At 37.0% G+C, this 22,691-nt stretch overlaps 1 protein-coding gene and 1 long non-coding RNA gene across 25 annotated transcripts in view; one reads left to right on the forward strand and one right to left on the reverse strand.

The window, feature by feature from the left end:
* DLG2 (discs large MAGUK scaffold protein 2) overlaps positions 1-22,691 on the reverse strand; it is a 979,322-nt gene that overhangs the window by 230,099 nt on the left and 726,532 nt on the right. For 22 of the 24 annotated variants that reach the window (XM_064409604.1, XM_064409605.1, XM_064409606.1 and 19 more), the window contains one exon: positions 19,942-20,097. The exons of the other annotated variants lie outside the window; for them this stretch is intronic. In XM_064409604.1, coding sequence (XP_064265674.1) covers positions 19,942-20,097 — 156 coding nt within the window. The remainder of the gene's footprint in view (positions 1-19,941; positions 20,098-22,691) is intronic. 24 annotated transcript variants of the gene reach the window in all.
* LOC135294429 (uncharacterized) lies at positions 229-7,938 on the forward strand. Its single transcript, XR_010356532.1, has 3 exons — positions 229-338; positions 1,942-2,031; positions 7,777-7,938. It is a non-coding gene; the product is annotated as an uncharacterized LOC135294429 (long non-coding RNA).

A 22,691-nucleotide genomic window follows, 5' to 3' on the forward strand; every position in this document is an offset into this window, starting at 1 on the left:
GATGTAAGAGTTTAGGAAGGCAACATGCTTTAATTCCATTAATGTGGAGTTTTAATTCAGCTCAGTGAAGTGAAACCAGCTTTTCCTGGTGCTGCCAACAGCTAAACTCCTAACTTAAATGAGTTTTTGCACTCCTGTGGGATTAATTAGAAGACGAGAGATTGCTTTTTTTTGGCATTAATTTAATCTCAGCTACAAACGGTTTGATAATATCCAGTACTGACAGTTACTGACCCATATTAGAAGTGTCAAACTAACCAGACAGTCTCCCATCAAAGGCAAATAGGAAACTTCAGGGAATAGGACATTCAATCCTGCTACGTCCAGATCACCCTCAGGTAACAAAGCCAGACATGAGATGTAGTGCTGTTTCCATGCACAGGCACATGCAGTGAGGATTTTAGCAACATAACTCAATTTTTAAAATGGCATCTGTACATCTATTGTACAAATAGCATTGCTAGGCTAAATAGCTACTCACTGGAAAACAGAAAAGTAACAAAATGAAGGATTAGGCTGTCACTCTGCCGACAGATATGTAGAATAAGTCCACACTGCATCTCTATTCAGGTTCTCTGAGGTAATTTCACTTGCACGACTAAAGTAAAAAAGGTTGCTAACTTATTCCTCCATCCCTGCAATCCTCCCTTCCAGAAACAGTTTTCACAAAGAAGTGGTTAGCAACATTCTGTGACCTGAAGTATTTGAGTTACTGCAGCCCTAAACTAGCATCATTTAGTAATAAGGAAGATTGCAAGGTGGAGCTGTGACTCAGAGGAATGCTTCAGCTCCTGGAATAAAGCTAATTATCACCTTTGTTAGCAGTGTGCCCAAGTCAGGTACCTGATCATCAAAGTTGTGAAACATCCACTGACTTCAATCTACTTTCTTATGGCTGAGGTAATTGCAGGAGATAATGATTACCTTTAAAATATAAAAATCTTGTTTTTTTGAGAAGATTTGTTCTTTCAGCTTGAGATACAAGAGTATCTAAAACAGCAGAAGTAGTTTAGAATGATGTGGGGGGAACTGAAAGTAATCAGGCATGCTGTTTAAAGGAGTAGAGTAGTGATGATATATTTTTAAATTAGCTCCCATGTAGGGTAAGTACAGACTTAAAGTATTGTGAAGAACTCAGCATTGAATAAATTAGAGATAGTGAGTGAAAAGAGTTAGAAAAAAACCTAATCCAACCCTAAGTGACTGTGTTTCTTGTTCATATCTTCATAGTTTGGACAAACTTTTGGGTCTTTAGAAATAGGGTGCCTAAATCTCCACAGCATTCCAAGACATTGTATTTCTGTTAAAAGAAAAAGTAAGCTTAAGTCTTCCTATCAGCCTTAGTCATAATACTACTGTTGTTATTATTGCTATCATTATTATTGATGATACTGTAATGATTATGAGGAATTATAAAGCTCCTTCTGGGAGCTGAAATACTCCCTGATGAAGTTAGTTTGAAAATTATACCAGCTGAGGACTAAGGCTTATATGGCAAAATATTTACAAGTGAAAAACACAGAGGTGTATGGGAAAAAAGGGATAATGGCAGAAGAACAAAAATCCAACAATCTCAGTCACTTAAACAGCATTGGATGGAAATGATCCATGAACATAACACCTGATTTTGTCTCTAACTGCAGCTGTGGAAGAGGGAATAGCGCTCTTTTAATGAATTAAAATAGGCAATGTTGGTTCAGAACCTGCAGGGAACTTCCCGAGGCACTCTGCATGGCCTCCCAAGTACCTGCAGCTCACGGTACCCGGTACCACGCCCAGTAGAGTGCTGGGTTTCCAGTTCCTCACGGAGAAGGCAGCTGTCACCCTCCTTCCTGCTCTTTAGCCTGATGCTTATGCACTTCCACATCACTAATGATTTTCCCCCATTCACTCAAATGTTGTACCTCATCTCCTGTTACTGTCACTTCTAATTATCCCCAGCACTAGGGCTTTGGAAGCTGCAGACATCAGCTGTAATGAAGACACCAGAACCCCCAGTTGCTGTCACCCTGTACTGCTCAGGGAAAGCAGGTACTGAAATCAGGAGTGAAGTTGAGTCCAGAAAGAAGAGAAAGGTTGGGGGAAGGTGTTTTAAGGTTTGGTTTTATTTCTCACTACCCTACTACGACTTAATTGAATTACTTTCACTGAGTTGAGCCTGCTTTGCCTGTGATGGTGACTGATCTCTCCCTGGAAAGCAACAATACACACATACATATATTCTTTCACAGGGAGTGTGTAGCACAGTTTCCATCAGCAGCTGCTCTGTGGCAGCTGCAACACCCAGCACTCACCATAAGCACCACTTCTGATGGATTTCTAGAGCTGTGCATGGCTTCCATAATGAAACACATTATTGCACTCAAACCTTATTAGGAATCCAGGCAAGTAACAACTAAAATATGTGCACCAAACTTCCTCTGCAGTTTAAGCAAATGTCAAAAGGCATTAGGAAAGACTTGGAAAATGGGTCCACATTTAAGGAACTTTGGCAAAACTTTGATGGAAATCAAGAGATAGCTCAGCAGTTTTAGGAAAATTCATATAGGCATAATAGGAAGGATCATGTAAGATTAGCAATCCAGAAATACCAAATGGCACATCAGACATGTATTAAACAGTTGCATTGTGGGGGGAAGGCAGAAGAGGAAAAAAGAAATTATTGGGTAAGTTTTCCAGTAAGAAAACTGCTTCTATTGTCTAAACATAAAGCTCGTCTATTCAATAGTTTGTGAATACATCATAAATTTTGAAATATTGGAAATTAGTAAATTATTCCTAACAATGCTAACAGGCAGCTAACCTTGAGTCTCAGAAAGTATTAAGACCAGATTTTTTAGATGAGTTGTTTTATTACTGTCAATAGAACTGAAGGAAATCCATTTTTGTCAAAATAAAATTTTGTGGGAGATATGTACTCGGTAAGAGCATAAGAAAACAAATGGTTAAGCAGACACTTAAAAATCTGGAAAACCTCACATTTTCATGTACTTTTACATCACAGTCCACAGAAGTTCATCTAAAGTTAGGAATTCCACTTAAAAGACTATTGAGAGTTCCCTTCAGGAATCAGAGACTCCTAATTCCAATCCAGGATGCAAAAAAAGGGAGCATAATGCTCTGTCAGAGCAATTTTGTAGCTAGCAAAAATGAACCCTTTTTGCACTTAAGATGACACTTGAAAAACATAGGACTTTTGTACTACATCTGCTTGTTTTTTAAAGGGTAGGGAAATCACAGATAAATAAGCCTAATGACAGATTTAAAATAACATCAACCCATTAAACTAATTTGCAAAGTTTCTATCCTTCTCCCACCAAAGAAAAACAAGCACATAAAATTCTTCTTATGCTGGAGTCATTGCACTAAATTTTACCCATTTAAGATAAAGTATACGGAAATTAAAAGTGATTTAAAACAGCAATGACATACTGTCTGATGGGAAACCATACCATGACATTATTAAACATTTCTGTATGTTACGAGATTCTGTATCATACTATTTGAATAATAATAAAAAAAACCTACAGAAATTTAAGTTTAATATTGTATAAGACCAAGCTCATTTTCTCTGTACATAATAACCTTCATGTGTGCATTGCACTGAATTACAGGGAAGGAGTACATTCAATTTTCAGAGAAGTGGCCCATTAGAACAAATCAGGACATCACAACAGAAAGAGTATTAACTTACAATTTAAAATTTATCAAGAAAGCACATTCCATATTGCAGTTACTCCTGATACTGTGTTTACTGCACCTGTGTGATACCTTCGGATAATGTTATCCCTCCTATCTGGATATACATTATCTCTGTTCAGGCTAGGAATATGGGTTGAATATGTATTTTTTTTTTTTAACAGAGCAGAGGTGACAATGCAATCCTACATAAGGAGCTATTTAGTCTCACTTCCTCTGTCATTCAAAGCAGCCCAGCATGCAAGTGTGCATGTGCAGCTATACCAAGCACAAACCCAACAATCCTAGAAAAAATACACAAAGAGAAAAAAGCAAATGCAGAAATAACACAATGCACATAAACAACATTCCAACAGGATAAGGACAAACAGCAGGGAATGGCAATTTGAAAATGCAGAAGTATAAAGACTGTATTTTCAAAATGAAAGGTGAATATCAAAGCAATTCAACAGTTTAAGCTCTTCTGCTTCTAATCTCATCTAATCTATATGAAGCATGATTTTTGAATCATTTAATCAACAGAAGTTGGACTTAGCCTTAGCACTTCATGGGAAACATTGAGTGTCTTCTACCATGGGGTCTAATGATGAAGTATACACTAAAACTAGACCTGAAAAAAAAATCAAACTGTATTAATTTTTCTCATTCTGGTTACTCCCAGTGGAAGTGTGAGGCATAAGCATCTCCCAGAGAAGATCACTGTAATGTTACCTAACCACATCAGTAATTAACTTTGCCTGGCTTTGATTATAGGCCCTAGACTGGATTTAGATGTATGATGATATACTATTTATTTATATGTTCCATTATGTCAATCCTTATATTCATAAACTGACATATAAACCAACATTTATTTAAAGATGGTTATTAAATTCAATCTTTGAAGAGATATTTAGCTGATTAGGAGAGAATTGTGAAAGGAATTTATTAAGAATTTGACTCTATGCCTGTGGTAGTCATTAAGGTGAATTGTTTAGTTAAAAGCTTAACAGATAAATTATTTGAGTAAAACATTAGAAAGTGTTTTTAAAAGGTTACCAAAATTAGCAAGCACGTATACGTGACTGTGCTGATCCCCAGTCAATTTTTGATCCTTCTGGTGACTAATTTAACATCACTAAGATAAAATAGTGTAAGTCCTAAACAAAAGCCTAAGCTTCCTCTGATAAACTTTAGAAGTATTTCTTATAGGTTAGGGATCATTCCTTATAATTACAATCTTCTCATCAGTAAGCCAGCAAACCCAAGGCTCTTGGGTTATTTCAAGGTTACTTTAGTATAAAGACACTGCCATTTTCTTCTACATTCATGTTTCATTTCTAAACAAAGATTTTAATCTAGAAGTAAGTCTCTTTCCTGCTACCAACTAATTATTTCCCTCTACATTTACTATTGTGCTTTGGTTTGCATGTTTTGGCCAGGACCAGTTGCACTGGGTCCACCAAAATTTAAAAGACTGCTGCTTAAGAGAAAACATCTGAATAACAGACAGGGATGCACAAGGAAACATGAATCAATCAACACAAATGGCCACAGTTGGATTTATTCCAACAAGTCATCTAACCTTAACTAGCACTAAATCAGAATTCTATTGTTTTTTAGCACTGTAAAAAGAAATAGCCACGAGGAAGCTATTTTGGAACATGAGTATCTTGTGTCCATATTTATCCTGTGCACATGAACTGAGCTATTATTGCAGCATTTTGCTTCAGCTCTCCATGTGTTATTTTTGAAGAGAAAGCAGTTCTGCTGATAAACTATGAGTACCTGAAATTAATGAATACTTCACATATGAAATACGGATTAATTAGATGATAGAAAAAAAGTATGGAGCATAAGCCCATGCATTGGATGGTCATCCATATTTTGAAATCTTGGATTCACAAGATTGGCAAGAAATTCCATGGCAATAGGTTCTTGCGTTCACAATTCCTTTGATACACTATTCCAAGTTACACCTGTCTTCCAACATACCAGGGAAGTCTACTATTATAGAAAATACCTGCTCAAATAATAATATTTTTAACTAGTGGAATTCTACGAATACAGTTTGGTAAATACACACCAAGAAACCCAGTGAAGCTTCTGTTACTTATGACCTCTGGATATAAAAATGAGAACTTTTGTACCTGAGTTAATTGCAATGGTTTAATTCCTGTTTTACTCTTCTGGGTCAAAGACAGGCCTGGGTACATTCTACATCTTTGAAGCATCAAAACTTGTATCTTATTATTAAAACTGTCATAACAATGTAGCTGCAGAATCCTTTTCTATACAAACCAGAGATTGCTTCCCATCAGTCCCAACTATAAAGGTGGAAGCAAAATGTGTCAATTACTTCTGGAAAAGAGTAATTATTTCAATATATGTATTTCACTGATGGCAACCCAGACCTGTTTCTTACAGTAAATGTTACGATAAACACATCTCCAATTGAGAATAGAGGTAAAACTGTCAGCATTTTAAAAAAGAAAATGCAATGCATTTTTTCTCACATCACACTTCATCTTATTCTCTGCATAGATTGGTCTAAGCCTTAAGTGATGAAATGCTAATATTTTAAATGAATGTATAAGGACCTCTTTTAATTCATTTTGCTTTTCTTTAATTCATTTTTGCTTTAGAAATATAAAGGGTCTTTACAATACTATCAAATTCCTGGATATTGGTTAATCAGTCTATGAATCAACACCTTTTTACACTGATTTATTTTATAACTCAAATGAAGATCTGTCAGTTTTTCAAAAAGAGAATTACACTGATTTACATTCATATGTACACTACTAAAATTTGAAGTTGCACAAGGTACTCCTGATTTGTATTTGTTTGTTGTTCCTTTTGGCAAGTGAGTCTGAAATTTGCTAACCTCACAGGGGATTTTTTGTGAGGACCTTAGTAAAGCTCTTTAGTTTCTCCATTTGCCATCTCCTTGTCTCTAAGAAAACAAAGATACATGACATGTCCACACTCTCACAGTGATTGGAATAATATTTAGAAAATTAAAGCTGTGTGCAAGCTGAAGAAATCTTATAATTTTGCAAGCTGCATCAATGTTGCATTTCTGTTAATTGAAACAAATTAAAATGATTTCTTTAATTTTGAAGTAGTAATGCAAGAATAGTAGAACTGGAAAATTTAAACACGAAAGAAATTAAAGAAACCCAGTGTGAAAATATCACAGCATATTCTGTTTTACTGAAGAGAATATTTACTTCTATTTTATAAAAATCCCCCTTATTATATTAGTGATTATTTAGAACCACAACTTTATATTGCAGCATTGTGTTTTAAAGTTTATTGATAAACAACAGGCCATGCTGCTTGATTTAAGTCAGCAGCAAATAGATTTACCATTCCAATCATTTGCCATGTGATGGTATTCTTTAAGAAGGATACACCGAAGTACCTTTAAACAGATGAAGGCTTTTGAGAAATAGTTGTTGTGATGCTATGAAAAATGATGTCATGTTGTGTGGCACCCAGCCTCAACATGAAAACTGCTTATAGAATTGTGCTGCCATGCTATTCTTAGTTTAACTCTAACAGAGTCATGTAATTCTCCTGTATTTGCTGAGATATAATTTGGTTTTAGTATTGTAATGCTCTGCCTTTGCAGACACCTGCTGCCTAATCCCACTTTTGTCAAAACATAAAACCCTAGTCTTCCAATAAATTCAAATCACTATGGTATTGTACAAGAAAAAAACAAAAAAGAAAAGTAAGGAAAAATAATCAGTTGAACATGATTCCGGTACTGTTATCATTGTCAGAAAGGTCTGAATCTTTGATATTTTGTTCCAAAGAACAATCTGAGTACCCTAGCTATTCTTGTAATCCATGGCATACCAATGTGAATGGTAATTGTTGAGTGATGATTACAAGAAGTACCTTGGAAACCAGGTAAAATCCATTAGGAAAAATGCACTCCGATTTCCATTATGAGTAAAGTTCCTCTCTTTACAAATTCCTCTTTCTAAATCCTGTGGACATACCAACCAGGATGTTTCATTTGAATCTCAGTATTCTAGGCAGCACCTATGATTTCAAAGACACTCATGAATTCATCCCCTACTTCAGGTGTCTTTGTAAGACAAGAATTCTTATAGACTTTGACTGAAGGATGAATAAATGAAATGATTGTAAAGATTTGATTGGAAAAATGAACAACCTTCACTCATACTCCTGAATCTGAAATATCAAAATTGAATTATCTTCTGCATGGTGCAATAACAGCATTAGGTGAGTTTGTATCCTAACCAAAACTGTATGACTTCTGCTTCCAAGACAGCCATGCTCTTACCACAGATACTACACAAGTCCTCCTACTTGCAACTCTTAGTCACTGTGCCTTGAATAGGCTCTGAGTTCTGATTATAGTTTACACAGCCTTCATCAGATCAGTAGCTGAACTGTCTACACGTTGCTGACTATGCCCAAGTCAGCTATTAATCAGTGTGGGCATTTACTGGCAGCAGGTTATTCTGCTTCATCAGCTAACCCACCCGGGCTGGAACCAGCTCGGGACCTTGGTGCTGCACTGGGCTGCACAGGGCACTACCAGTGAGTAGTAGCAAGTGCTATTTGGCTTCCCTGCTGTGTACTCCACCCATGTGGGCTTCAGTGCAGCTCAGGTGCACATCCTAACGTGCCTTCTTCCTACACTATGATGGCTTCACTCTGCTATTCGGGAAAGCTTGATTGCACAGTCATTGCTATTTAGAACTCAGCTGCTAGAGTTGTATTCTTTTCCCTTCATCCCACTTGATAAATGTAGTCATTTCAACATCATAAAAACAAGAATTATAACGATCCTGAAAAGATAAAGCAAACTACTCCAATTATCTGTGAAACAATGCATTATCTGCATGGAGTATGGAAATATTCTGGAAAAAGACATTGCCTATGCATCTCCCTGGGGACCGTGAAGTTTCTCTTCCTGTATTTCCTTAACAATATTGAAATTTAAAATTTTTAAAGTCAACCTAAAAGTTCCTCTTCCCTTTGTCAGCTAAAAAATGTATTTTAATATTTTGTCACTTTCACTGACCTTGCTTTTTCTGCACTAGCAGTAGTAGTTTTATGCACTATAAGCATTATTAAAAAAATCTGATGAAGTAGTTGCTTCTGGTGCTGTTCTTGAAAAATGAAATAAAAACCTTTTAAAGAATTAATTCTTTTAAATCCCAAAACATTTACTAATTCTACATACAAATTTACAATGACAACTTGGGTAAATTTAGGTTCAGCCCAGAAAGGTCAGTTACATAACTAGACCTTTACAAAATTCAGAGATGTTTAGAGCTTGTAACTCTTTCTGCATACTAAATACACATTTTTTTTTTATTTTATTTTTTGGCAGAACAAAAATAAAACCTCCTCCCAGTGACTTAATATGGATACGGCAGCTTATAATCACTATGGCTTATGATGAACTCCTATGTCAATGTGTCCCACTATTGCAAATTGGCATTGAGTATCTCTCTCTGCATGTGTGCATACGGTTTATCAAGGGCAGTTTCTTTCCTGGCCTTTTCAATGTTTCCTACCAAAACTCAAGCTCAAGATTTTGCATTTCTCCTATACTTCTGTGTAATAAATAAGCATCCATATTTCTGCTCCCCCTTTTCTCTGTTCCCTGCCCCCTGCCCATCCCTTACTATTTCTCAAATTAATACTCTTAAGAAATTATGTTGAAGTACAGTAAATGTGTAACTCACACTGTCAAAAATTTTAACTCTGAATCTCCCCTCTTCTCTTTTTCAGTTTCAAAATGAGATTTCAGTACTTTCAAATCCCCAGGAATTTTAGTTCAGGTCCCAAGGTTCTCCACAGAGAGGTAGTAGTAAGAAAGAGACCCTCTCTTTTGGAGACATTGATAATCAGTAAATTCAGAATAGCTTTCATTTCTTGTGTTGGTCACACAAATGACTTTGTCATTTCCTACAGACACACACTTTCAGAATATTGAACTAACATGAAAAAATTACAGTGCAAATTTGTCAGAGAAGCCATGGAGTTGGAAGAGAAACTGACTGGAAATAGGCACAATCCTAGTGTGCTGGGATAACATAAATTATCCTTCGAACTCTGAATGCATATTCTGAACTGAAATGGAATCAACAACAGCAATTTTTGAGATTTAAAGTCATATTTAGATCTCACTTAAGGTTATATCATTAGAAGACAACAAAATAAAAAAGAAAAAAACCAAATAATTTTCCAGTAATCACAAGATAATTTTGGTGGTCAAAAACACAGCACACCTCTAACCACCCAAACCCCATAGTGATAGCTTTTAAAATATTCTTTGTGAAGGACTGAGTTACTGTTTCTCACACCAAACAGGAAAGTGAGAAAATATTGAGATGAATGAACTGGAGTGAAATAGCTTTAATTAGTAAGTTACAGGGGGGTGGTAAAGGGCTCTAGCAAGTATATGCTCAGGCTCCTTTCTGTTTGAAAGGTGAAGAGAAGGAAAATATAATAACCAAACTGAGATACGGAGCAAAATTGTCATGGTCTGCAAAGCAAGTGCTTGCCAAACCACTTTGGTGGAATTTAAATGGAGATTTTTGGCCATAGATCTTTGGCCTGTATTAGACTGGTTCAAATTTCACTTTTAAAATGTAATTTAGGTACTTCCAAATCTGTGTCTTACTGGAAGTCAGTTGGACTAACTCATGAGATTATCTGAAAACCCATATTTTATTTTATGACAGTCAATTCTCTCACAAATGTAGATTTATTTCCATCAAAATGGATTTAAATAATTACGAAAAGAAGTTCAGCAATCCTCTCCATACCAAAATGAAAGTTTAAACTAAAATAAGGATGATATTTATTCAGATGGCATTTAAAAACAACTTTCTAACTGTAGCACACATACATAAATGTACTATATAGGTAAAGGGGAGTTTATATTGTTTTCTTCTTGTTTTCTTCTCTGCTGTTTTCCCCATTTTTGATAAACTCCTTTGTAGTATTTGTATTGTCAGACTGAATCAGGGAACAACTCCCCAGAGTTATGTTGAGATTTTCAGTCCAGCTCAAATTTAAACAAGCACCTTAAAGTTTTGAGTGTTACGGTTTTCATTACTTGTATCACTCTGAAGTCTCTGTAGACGGTTCCAGTTATATAATCAATATTTTCATAGAGCAATAAATGCTTTTTTGAAACAGGAAATGTAAACAGTACTGATCAATAGCTATTTCTGCAGTAATACCAGAAATAAACAACAGATTTCATCACATTTCTCTTAATGATGGTTGCATGGCCTTTGACAAACAAAGAAATGGCAGAAAAAGCGACCTCTGTGTTTCAACCTTTGGTTACTAAAATCGATTTTCCCTTTATAATGGGAAATAGTTATTGTCCTTATAGACACATAAAGGTACTTGTATCTTGTGACAGTGGGGAAAAAATAGAAAAGGAAAATAAAATAATGTAGAAATTCTAGTGTAAACTCGGGATGTGGATCCCTTGACATCTGGAGTTTTGTTGAAGTTAGTATATTTCTGTTTCTGGCTATTCCATTAATTAGCATCTTATACTTTTTGGACTGAAGATATAAAGTGAAATCACCAACTACAAGAGAGAAGGATCCAATTTAAACAACTCATTGAATTTTGCAACACCTCCCACAACACTGTCCTCCAATAGGCTTGCAGTGTCATGGGCCCAGCACAGACTCAGAGACTGCTTCCTCCTGATTTCTACATCACAAAAGTAAAGTCAAGTTAGACCTTATTTGACTTGACAAAATGAACAGAACTGGCCATATTTGAAAATATCTACATATAGAGCTTATTTCAACAAAAATAAATGGTGGTAAGTAAATACAAAACAACGTGGGTGCCTGAGCCAGCACTACGTTATTCCACTGGGATAACTGTAGTGCCAAACAAGACTAGTGCAGGGCTGAGGGAAGGATGATTATTACTGTGATAATTCTCTCACATTTCCCAGACAAACTACAGTGCTGTAATAACAGGTCCCACCCACTTTCCACGATGCCTTCTTTCACTCTATTTAATACTAATGATCACTCTTTCTCTATGCAGTGCAGAAATTCTTGCGTATCTCCATCTGCTGGAAATATCTTTGAACTCCAAGGCCTGCTGAGAGTGTCTGTAGACACTTGCCACCCATTTCACAACTGGACAAAATTGAAAAAGTTTTAATTTTCCAAGGTCATACAATCTGTCAGTGGCACAGTCAAATTTCTCAGTTTCCAGCTCTTTGCTCTCACCAGAATGCTTTCCTGCTATTTTCTGTGCAGTTACAACTCTGGAAACTATTCTTCTCCCAACAGACACAACACAGGGAGCCACACCACACCTTTATCTACCTTGCCTCCACAGTAATATTTAATTTCTAAGCTCAAAGAACTCTCTCATGGGGTAAAAAAAGTAATTTGTTCTCCAGGTTAAATTTATTCTTGGTTTTTTTGATGAGCCAAGACTCTAGCAATTACTGTGACAGATGGAGTGATGATTTTTATGATGTGGAAGCTTGTCCACAGGAATGAAACTGAAATCTCCAAACCTATTTCTCACAGTGGCCTTTAGACAGTTGTCAGGTAATAATTGTCACTGTGGACAAAGTCTGAATTAGTGAATGGCTCCAGTAACTTGTTACTGCAACACTCCTTAGCAGAGTGACACTTTCTGATAAATTTTTGTCATTTATTCTGAATATACTTGAACCAGAAAGGGAACCAATATATGGGTTTAAATTTCTCCCAACACTCAGAAGAATTTGAACATTGTATTTGGAGTTTTAGTACTCTGTCATTTTGGAAGGACTGTTCCAAGGTGATTTTCAGAGAGCAGAACGAGATGTTTGAGAGGCTGGTTACGTACATGGAAAACAACAGCATATCTCACAGAAATGACCATTTCAAACAAGATAGTTGTTGTGTGAACTGGTTTAGGAACTGGCTGGGTTTTCATGGGATATTTTCATACCTTGTGTTTAGACAGCAAGTGCTGTAGGCAGCACTAGTGGTGAACAGCAGCCTCTGAGGCAGATATCAGGCACAACTTCAATTTGGAGGGTCATGGTTGACCAGGCTCCCCATGCCTGGTGACTGAATGCCCTGGCCAAAATCCTTAGGCACAAAACCCTTAAAAATAGCCTGATACTTGTTCTATTCTCCTGGTTCCAGTCTTCACCATTAATACAGAAAAAACACACAGAGACTGACTTTTGATACTTTGGGAGCATTTTCTGTGACTTGCTTAGAGACTGAGACTCAGAACTTGCTGACAGGCATGGAAATAAAGGAGACATCTTTCCTTTGTTCACAGATGTCTCTTTGTAGCTCTGCTTGTAATCAAAACAGCAGGAAAATTTTAATACTAGTGATTTAAAGATGTTTTCTTACTGAGAACTATCTTTTTTTCTTCTCTAAAGACACAGTAAAGAAAATACTGCTACTTAACTGGGCTGAATTAATATTTCTGTCCATTTTATAAGCTAAGAATATACAGTTTAATTTTCATGGGTGCAGACTGTGAACAAAAAGAGATATGTAGCACAAGAAAGCACATTATCTCTGAAAATCAAACCATATTAAAAAAATATGAAGCATTTCCCAAATGACAGAGCAGAACAAATACCTTAATTTTTCTCTTTAAAAAATTGTATTCTAGTCTGTTTAACGATCATAGTTATTATTCTTAATATAACTGAGAGGATTATTTTACTGACAAAGCAAAGCAAATAGAATTAAGTGACTTGCTCAACTGAAGAAAATTAGTCAGCAGCACAACTGCAAATAAAGCCCAGCAGCACTAACCTGAAGCACTGCATCTAAACCTGAAAGGCTTCTGCAACTTTACCTAATTAAACACTTGAACTGTAGAGGTTTTATGCCTTCACAGGTTAAGATTCTCCTACAAGCATCTCTCTGAGTTTTTGGAAGTTGCATCTTCCTAGCAATTTTAATTAATAGCGTCCAAAATACAAGACTCCTAATGAAAAAAACGGAAGCACTTAAGTGAGTTTATGGGAATGTTGGTGCTTATTAGGGTCAGAGATTTACTCATGCAAAATAGCTTGGGAGCTGAGATTGAAAGGCAGCATCATTTTTCTTTCATTAACCCTAACAGTTATATGACTGGATCATTTACTTGAAGAGAACACTTCAGTCAGGATTAAACAGAAATTATAGGAAACCATTCCCGTTAAGACTTTCTAATTTGTTAATTGAAAGTGATAAAGAAAATCCACAATTAACTTCTATCATTTCCAAAAGATCCTTAAATAATTTAAAGGCCTCAGGAGGCTGATTCACAAGCAGGGACAATCTACGTTGAACACTGCATTTCAGTTGCAGACAGTTAATCAACACAGTTTATGCTGATTGTGTTTTCCTTTAGAACTATAAAACCTTGCAGATCTGAAGGTGTTTTCAGAAGCAGCACAACCCTTTCAAGCATAACATGCATGTAGTTGTATTCATCTGGGCTGCATCCTGCCATCCACTGTGATGTGTGCTCCTGCGAGTGAACCGAGGTCTCCAGGCTTATTTTTAGAGACGTCTAGGAGTTAAAGAAGTGCTTGAGTTGCTAAAGATGTTGTTCAGGGAGTGAAGGCTATAGCACTTACATAGGTGATTCTCACTGAAATCAACAAGAAGATGCTTCAATTCCCATCTGCATGAACATCAGCACCCAAGACAACTCTTGTGATGACCAGTTTAATCTCAAATTGCTTAGGGGTTGCTATGTGCTCTGTGCCTCTGAATGCCTAAATTTGTGTATATGTATGCCTTTAAAATCACTTCTCAAAACTAAAATCCACAGTATTCTCTTCTTTAAATGCCACCTTATGATTCTAGGGAGGTGCTTCACTAAGAATTATTTTAACCAGGTATCTTATATTTTCAAAATATGTGACTATAAGGTTAGTTTGTTTTCATTGACACTGAATAAGCTGAACCTCGGTATTGCCTATTTTTTATGTTCAAAAATCCACAGAAATAACTGTGCATTTATTCCCCTCCACTGTCTTTAAGCAATGTTTTTAATAGTAGTACTTCACTATATATAAGCTTGCTGTCTGTGGCTAGATTGTGTAAAATGCAGATCAGTCCAGAGGCTGAGCTGAAGGTGTTAAAATAAGAATGACAAATCTGCTCTGATTCTTGTTTTAAATATTTGAGTATTTACATCCACTTGACCTAAACAGACTGTTTTCCCACTTTGTAATTTGTATTTGAAATTTCTACCAAAAAAACTCACCAAACAAACAAACAAACAAAACCCAGGCAAACAAAGAGAATTGAACAGTAGCAGTTATTTTTTTAGAAGTTATTTTTAAATTCAATAAAGGTGGTTGTGTTTACGTGGGCCAAATTGAAGACTCAATTTCATAATATTATTGCTATTTTACTACTTGTTTGATAGGCTCCATTCTCAGGTTGCCAGGCATTTCAAAACCACAAAATATGGCGAGAATGTTTTGGGAGATATAACTCCCATATTAAACACATGGGATTGAACAGCGGACAATGAGTACTCCTACAGTGTGAATTTCAATAAAGATGACAAGAGCCTCCCTGGAAGGCAGCCACACACAAGTGCAGTTATATGCATCACTGTGACAATAAGCTTGCTCCCAGCAGGTTAGTGGGAAGGAAAAGGCTGTGCAGATATTAATAATGAGAGAGTGGCTACCAGAGAGACTCACCATGCACACCTTTCAGTGCAGCTACCTTAACTTCCTCCCAGGCTCTGTGAACAGCATCAGCACCTCCTCAGTGACCTTCACAGCCTGTGGAGGGATCCCAGGATCCCTAAAACTATGTGAGGGGACCACAGGCAGCAGTGCTTAGGGCACACATGCACCAGGCTGGCTCAGAGACAGACCACAGGAGCGCAGTGACCCTTCTGTGCCACACACTGGAAGCAGCATCACACATCAAGATTTCGGACACTGCAGTCTCCTTACCCATATGCCTGCATCCATTTCAGCACACTTTTACTCCTGTGGCTTTTAAGAGCTCCACAATGCTCTGTTACCCTTGAATACTGATGCAAAGGCACACAATTTTCTTCAAGACTCTGCCCTAGAGCCTCATGCCAATGTTATCTTCTCTCCCTAATCCCCATCTCAAAGAAAGTAGAGGTGTTTCTAAAAACAGCTGTTATTAATTTGATTCATCAAATATCTTGAAATGAAACCCAACCATTAGTTCCTTCCCTACATATACTAAAAAAAAAACCCCATGCAATCACATGATCAGAGACTTATTAAAAAAGCAAATACCTATAGAGTAAAAACAAAAGGTAAAAAAAGCCAACAATTTCAGAGCAGCCCTTTACCAAAAGTATACTGGCAACTAGAGGGCCAGAAAGATTTGAGTGAAAACAAGGAAGTGAATTCTAGGAAAAAACAAAGCATTTTTCAAGTGTGTTTTTGTAGAGGGGAATGCAATGAAGTTCTCAGTGCAAAGCCTGGGAACACTTTGTGCTACACTGTGTTGAAATAAAGTCTCATGTTTGTAGAAAGAGGGTTAAATCCATGAGCTGTGGTTTCCTTTCACTGCCAATAATCTTCTATTTGTAGACATAATAGTCAATAATGACAGGGGCCAGAACATGAATACTCCACATCCATTCCCACATAGCGCTCTCAAAGGAAAACTCACTACTCCAAAATTCTCTCTCTACTCCTGACTTCAATGGTACAGATTTTCAGCTGTGGCACATTGACATAGTTCTCTTAATATCAATTCATATGAACCGATAACTCAATCAAAAAACTAATTACACTTATCCTAAAATGGAAGCACATTGTTCTAGACCTTCAAATCTCCCAGGAGTTGACACGCCACCATAAAAGCCAGGGTTATATACTTGAATTTATTATAGACAAATAAAGCTTTGCCCTATGAATTCTCTGCCTATTAAGTTAATGAGCCTTGACAAAACAATCATCTGAGGAGCAGCTGACAAATTATCTGGAGCAGCAATTTGAAAGGCGTTGGCCAGCTTACAAACATTTCAGTTGGGAGAATATGGCATCATGTTCCTCTTCCTCTGGAAGAGTCATTTGTCAAACTGAATTTCCTGCAGATCAACACAGATTCCCAATATTGGAGCACTGAGATACAACAATAACTGTAATTACTAGGTAAATATTCCCTGTCATTTCCTCCCCAAACTTGAGGCTCACAAATGCTGATGCAGAACTCTTTCTAGGAAATCTGCATGAAGTAAGCAAGGTACATTTTTATTTTTGACTGGAGCTCATTGAAGTGTTTAATGTGGAGGAAAAGAGCTTTGAGGAATTCAGGTGAGTAGAGGGGCACCTTTCAAAATACTTGGTCAGTGTCTCGAGGCTTTTTTTTAGTGTAACTCCCCACACAGATGGTGGTATCACAACTGTGGATTTAAACCAGGGTCTTTTACTAGATGAATTCTTCAAAATTTTCCACAAAACACAGTCCTGAAACACACTGCCTTTGGGAAATTTAGGGCTCTTGGAAGAACAGCCACTTGCATTAGGGTAAAAATTAGATCAGTGCTTTTTTAAAATCTGTTCTCCAACTGTGAATACTGAGTCCATTTGGAATTTGAATCATGATCTGTTGTAAAGCTGTCACTTTCCTTACCAAAGGCATTTGCTGAAGTATTATTTCAAATGTCTTCCTCCACACTCAACTATTCAGAGTCCTGTGGAAAAGATGACAGTACTGAGAATATGGGAAACTGTCATATTTTCCATCTGAATGTTATTTCACAGTGTGAAGGAACTACAAATTATAGTAATCAGTTGCCTCTGCAACAGCATGTAGCAGAGTATAGCACAGAACATTTAACCACGAGTTGTGTCTTTTCTCATATTTTATGCTCTTTTTGTAGTTTTTGTTGGACTGATGATTTAAACAAACTCATTAAATATACAAGGACTAGAGATTAAAATTATATCAAAGTAGAATGCAGATAAATGAAACCTTGTTCTTAAAGGAATTGCTAACTCATACTCAGTAGAATAATACCCAGCTTTCCAAGTCCTGATGTCAGGCTATCCAGTATCTGATGACCAAGTATTCAGTCAATCATAAAGCAAAAGAACATACAGAGTTATACATTCAGGTGCCAAAATGGCCTAGTTTTATGAGCCCTCCAGAGCTCTACTGATTAATGACTTCTAAGTATGTGGCTGCAGGAAGCAGCCTTAACATAATCTTTTTTCCCAACTTCTCTCCATAGCAGTCAAGTCTAGAGAACTCAATCATTGAGCAATGAACTACTTCTCTCTGTGGTTAGCAAGACACACAACTCCATGGCCCCAACATCCACTAGAACCCATTCACTCAACTTTCTAGTTCAATTTGGAACCTTTCATTCCAAGGGGATCATTATGAGAGTCTTTCTATAATGAACTCTTCCACTGTCTCATTCTAAAACCTCAGAAGAACTGCCATGCACAGATAAATTACTCATATTTATTCTTTACCTAAAGAACCAGAGTAATTTTACAACTTTTTGCCCACCTATGAAATTTAAGGCAACATTAGTAGGGAGATTAAAATATTGTGGGTAGCTCTGTTAGTGCCTGGCACCCTTGTGCCACCATGATATCTTTATGAAAATCTTTTGCTAGGATTTTTCTCCTATTCTAGCTGAGAAGCCTCAGAAAAGAAATGTAAACAAAAATATCTGATGGCTGTGGAATCTGGTCTGCACATTGTTTACCAACAAGTGCATCCTTGATTAGTCCATGTGAGATGTTTCTGCTTAATGACCAATCAAAGATCCAGCCGTGTCGGACTCTCTGAGAGATACAAGCTTTTGTTATAATTTTCTTCCTTTCCTTTCCAACTTTCTGATGGATCCTTTCCTTCTATTCTTTTTTGTATAGTTTTAGTACAGCATTTTAATATAATATATAACATAATATAATAAATCAGCCTTCTGAAACATGGAGTTCAAGATTCTCATCTCTTCCCTTGTCCTGGAACCCTCGAACACAACCATACCCTTGTGCAGATATTTGCACGTTTATAAAACCTTGTAATAATCACTCAAACTTGTTTCATTCAAACTTGTACTGGGCTGAACAGCTTGACTAATCACTTGGACCACTGATTAAGCATCTTTTTACGAATTCTAGAAACTGCACAGTTTTCATTCTTATAAACTGACATCTTCTGCATGGTTTTGCCACATCTGTAACAGTATCTGCTAGTATTTGTCTTCTTGTTTTTTTAATGGAACTTTTTATTTCATAGTATTGCAATGCCTTTCACAGCTGTCTTCCTAATCCCTGGGGCTTCCTTCCTGTTAGTGTATCTTACATTAATTTACCATTTCACTTTTCACATACACACTTCTGCTCTTCCCACATTATTCTTTGCTTTGAAAAATGTTTTCTGTAGAAAATGCCTATGATCAAAGCTCCAAACATAATTATTTTTCTTCTGTTATAGAATATAGATGGTAGAATTTTTCCTAGCAGAGGAAGGACTCTAGAAAAATTGTGCCTAACTCTTCTTCTATCTCCCAAATATTGTTTGCAAAGGGTTTACTACTATCCTTGTAGTCTGTAGAAAAATAGCTGGGTTACACTAGTTCAAGGTTTTGGACAGCCTGCTTTCCTTCATTAAATATTTATCAGGAGGCAATCACTGACAATGTTTTACAAAAAGATCTTCCATTATTTTGGTTATGGAAATGTTCATAATTTTAGGCTTTCCTAACCGTCCTCTCGGAGCACAGTTAGCCTAGGGAATGCTGAATTTTAAATGCATTCCTAACCATGATTTGGTGAGGGAGGTGATTATTTTTTGCTCTATTTCTTCTGAATGGCTTAGGCAGCTGTCCTGTAAACCCAAAGATGCTCAGTGAACTAAGTATGCACAACAAAGGAATAAAGTGACTGAATCAAAACAAATTACTACAGCTCTCAGTGAAGTCTTGGTCACTTTCCATACTCAAAGAGAAAGAAACACTGAATTCAGTTGCAAAATGTGGTACATATTATGTAACCTATTTTAGAGCACCATTCCAATGGATCAGAACATTGCCTGTGTTCATCACTGGATTTTGGATGACCAAAATTATATACCAAGGTAGCATGTATCTCCCAGTGGTGCGGATGTGAAAGCATGGTTAAAAATAAGCACAAGCTGTAGAAAAAGGTCTATGGTGAAGATGCAAACTATGAGATAAATCCAGTGATGTTCATGCACTTTAACAAAGGAGGTGAGGAAGAAGCGCATGCAGTACCTGGTGATCTCAGAGTCAGGGAGCAGGCCTACGTGGTAGTGGGGGTAGGGAGCTGAAAGAAGGAAGCTTTTGTCACACTCGACAGGGGAATAGTGCCTAGGAGAAGGTGGTTTATCACACAGTTTGTTCACAGTGCTGTAAACAGGTTCAGGAGGCCTGGTGATACAGAGACAAGAGTAAAAGATCAGGTGCATATTAGTTGCTGAGAATATAGAGAAAACACAGCAATCATTTTAAAAGCATGCATAGCAAATCTGTCAAGAGCTTTTCAGTGGGGCTTTTCCAACAGGTAAAGTGTGCTGTTAAAGGAATTGTTAGAGTTTGATAACTCTAGTGTGGCATTCAAGTAGCTGCATATAAATATACACAATACAAGTGGACCATAAAACTGCTCGATGGAAAGTGTGGCACTGAAAGGGAATATCTTATCTCTGAAGTTGAGAAAGTGAGGCATTTTTCCCAATAATATTTTTATTTTTAAAAAATCTAACATCTACACTGCTTTCTGTGATCTTAATTTTGAGTACAGCATAAAAGAAAATGTTTATTACCTGAAAAAGAAGTATTTTTTACCCATTAATTTACAATATAGATGAAGCACATATTACTTGTTAATACAACATACTCCTGTCCCAGTGAGCTGGGACTTTGCAAGTAAAGCTGTTGTTAAATGGACCCATATCCTAGAATAACACTGATGGTAACAAACTGTGTGAGCAATTCATCTCATTGGCAGGCAATTCGTTGCATTTCAAGAGTTCTTTGCACTCTTTCCAGATTCAGCCTTCAAAATCTGATTATGCATTTTGCATCTGAAACAGTTAACCTCATTGCCAAGGCTACTGCAATCGCTCTTGCAGGGCTGCTCCAATTTGCAAACAGCAGCCTGTGGAGTTAGATACAAAGAGTAAGAGCTTAAAACTAAAATTTTTCTCCTACTGCCGCGAGCCACCTGCCCGGGGGAGGCAATACTCACCACAGCCCTGCCAGGAGCCGTCTGGGAGAGTGGAGAAGGGAATGCAGCCTTTAGTACCAACCAGCCAGGGATCCGCGGGACACCAACAGCCAGTGGTTTGCAAAACAAACCCACACCACATGCACAGTGCATCTCCCACCTTGTAACTTCCCTGCCTTGGCCCCAGGACATACCTTGGGGCCCGCTGGCACTGTGAAGCTTGACTCATTGTTTCCTGACATTTCTGCTCTAAAGAGTGCCAAGGGTCAATTGCTATCATATCCACGCTTCTGCCAGAAGAACCAGGGTATGTCACTGTTTTTCATCACTGTCATACAATATTAGCTAGATGGAAATCTTATTTCAGAAGCCTGAAAATATCAGGAGGCCAAGAAGTTAATGAACTTTTTTTGTTCTGCTGGCTGCACTGTGCCTCACATGGGTGTGAGTTTTGCTGTGACTTTCACAGGTACCAGAATTTATTACAGTCGTGGATGTGCTGGCAGATACAGAGAATCTAATTTCCTTTGTTAGCTTCTGGGTTTGTCCTTTGGGGGAAAAGGAGTAGCTGCTTTACTTAAAAACTGGTCTTACTCAATGTTAATAACATTATTCATAGCAATCTGCCGCATGATTTGAGAACTCTCTGTGCCTGAATTTCCCAGGGAAAACTTTACAGCTAAAAAACCAACAATTTAAGATTACCAAATAGCAAAATAGCAAAGCTGTCACTCATTTGGTTATAAAGCATTGTGTGTCAAGCACTTAGTAAAATCCCTTTAAAACTCTTTAAGGTAGCAATCATTTTCTATCAGTATATTTCACTTGTTTCAGAGGCACGGATTTAGTAATTTATTTACTAAATCAGTTGCTGCTTTACATAAAAAGAAGCAAATAAAAACTATTCTATCTCACTGTTGGCCAATACTGCCTTTTATTCCCTTAGAAACCACTTTTGCTTTTAGGCAACATATGAAAGAACAAGTACAAATATCAAATATAAATGATACCTACTAAGAAAATTGAAGAAATATTGCCCCAGTGCAGGAAGATGAATAAAAACTGTAGATTCCTCCATGGCTTAAAAAACTAATCAGTTCATAAAAAATTTGTTAGTGTCCTATATTCAAGTTAATTGTCTTCTCTGTGTTGTAGACGACATCAGAATGTTGCCAGCCCTTGGATATATTGTGAATGCTCAAACTACACTGAGTCATCAGTCAGTGACCATCCAACTTCATGCTGAGACACAAATCATGCCACAGACATGGGTAGATAAGAGGAATTTCTTTGTTAATTGACAGTTACAAGCTGCCTCCAAAAGCAAAATGAAGTTAAACATTCAACATCTACCTAGATGCTGACACCAAATTAGTCCTTCAAATATAAACACAGAGTCCTAACAAATTGTCTTAGGAGGGCCAGCAAATTTTAAAACATTTAGCAAATGTTAACATGTTTTAAACATTTTTGAAACATTTTTCACTCCATTCAGTCTTCCAGGGAAAGAAACTGGAACAGCTCTGAGTATAAAGTCCTGTACTCACTGATATTACCTAAGTGATATTGTGACCTAGTTTATGTCATGCCCTCTGTATTTGAACTGCTGAGAGAGGTCTTAAGTTTAAGAAAAGGAATTTACACTTATCCTTTTAAAACTTGCACTCTTTGGTTAGAAGAAGATTTAGGATATCAGATAATTCCAGTTATGAGTGCACTTCACATAAAGCCTATGAAACAGTCTGAGATCACCACAGCCACCTGCTTCCCTTGAGATGTCACTTCAAGGTCATTG

This window comes from Passer domesticus, chromosome 2 (assembly GCF_036417665.1).
Source record: "Passer domesticus isolate bPasDom1 chromosome 2, bPasDom1.hap1, whole genome shotgun sequence".
Taxonomy (NCBI): Eukaryota; Metazoa; Chordata; class Aves; order Passeriformes; family Passeridae; genus Passer; species Passer domesticus.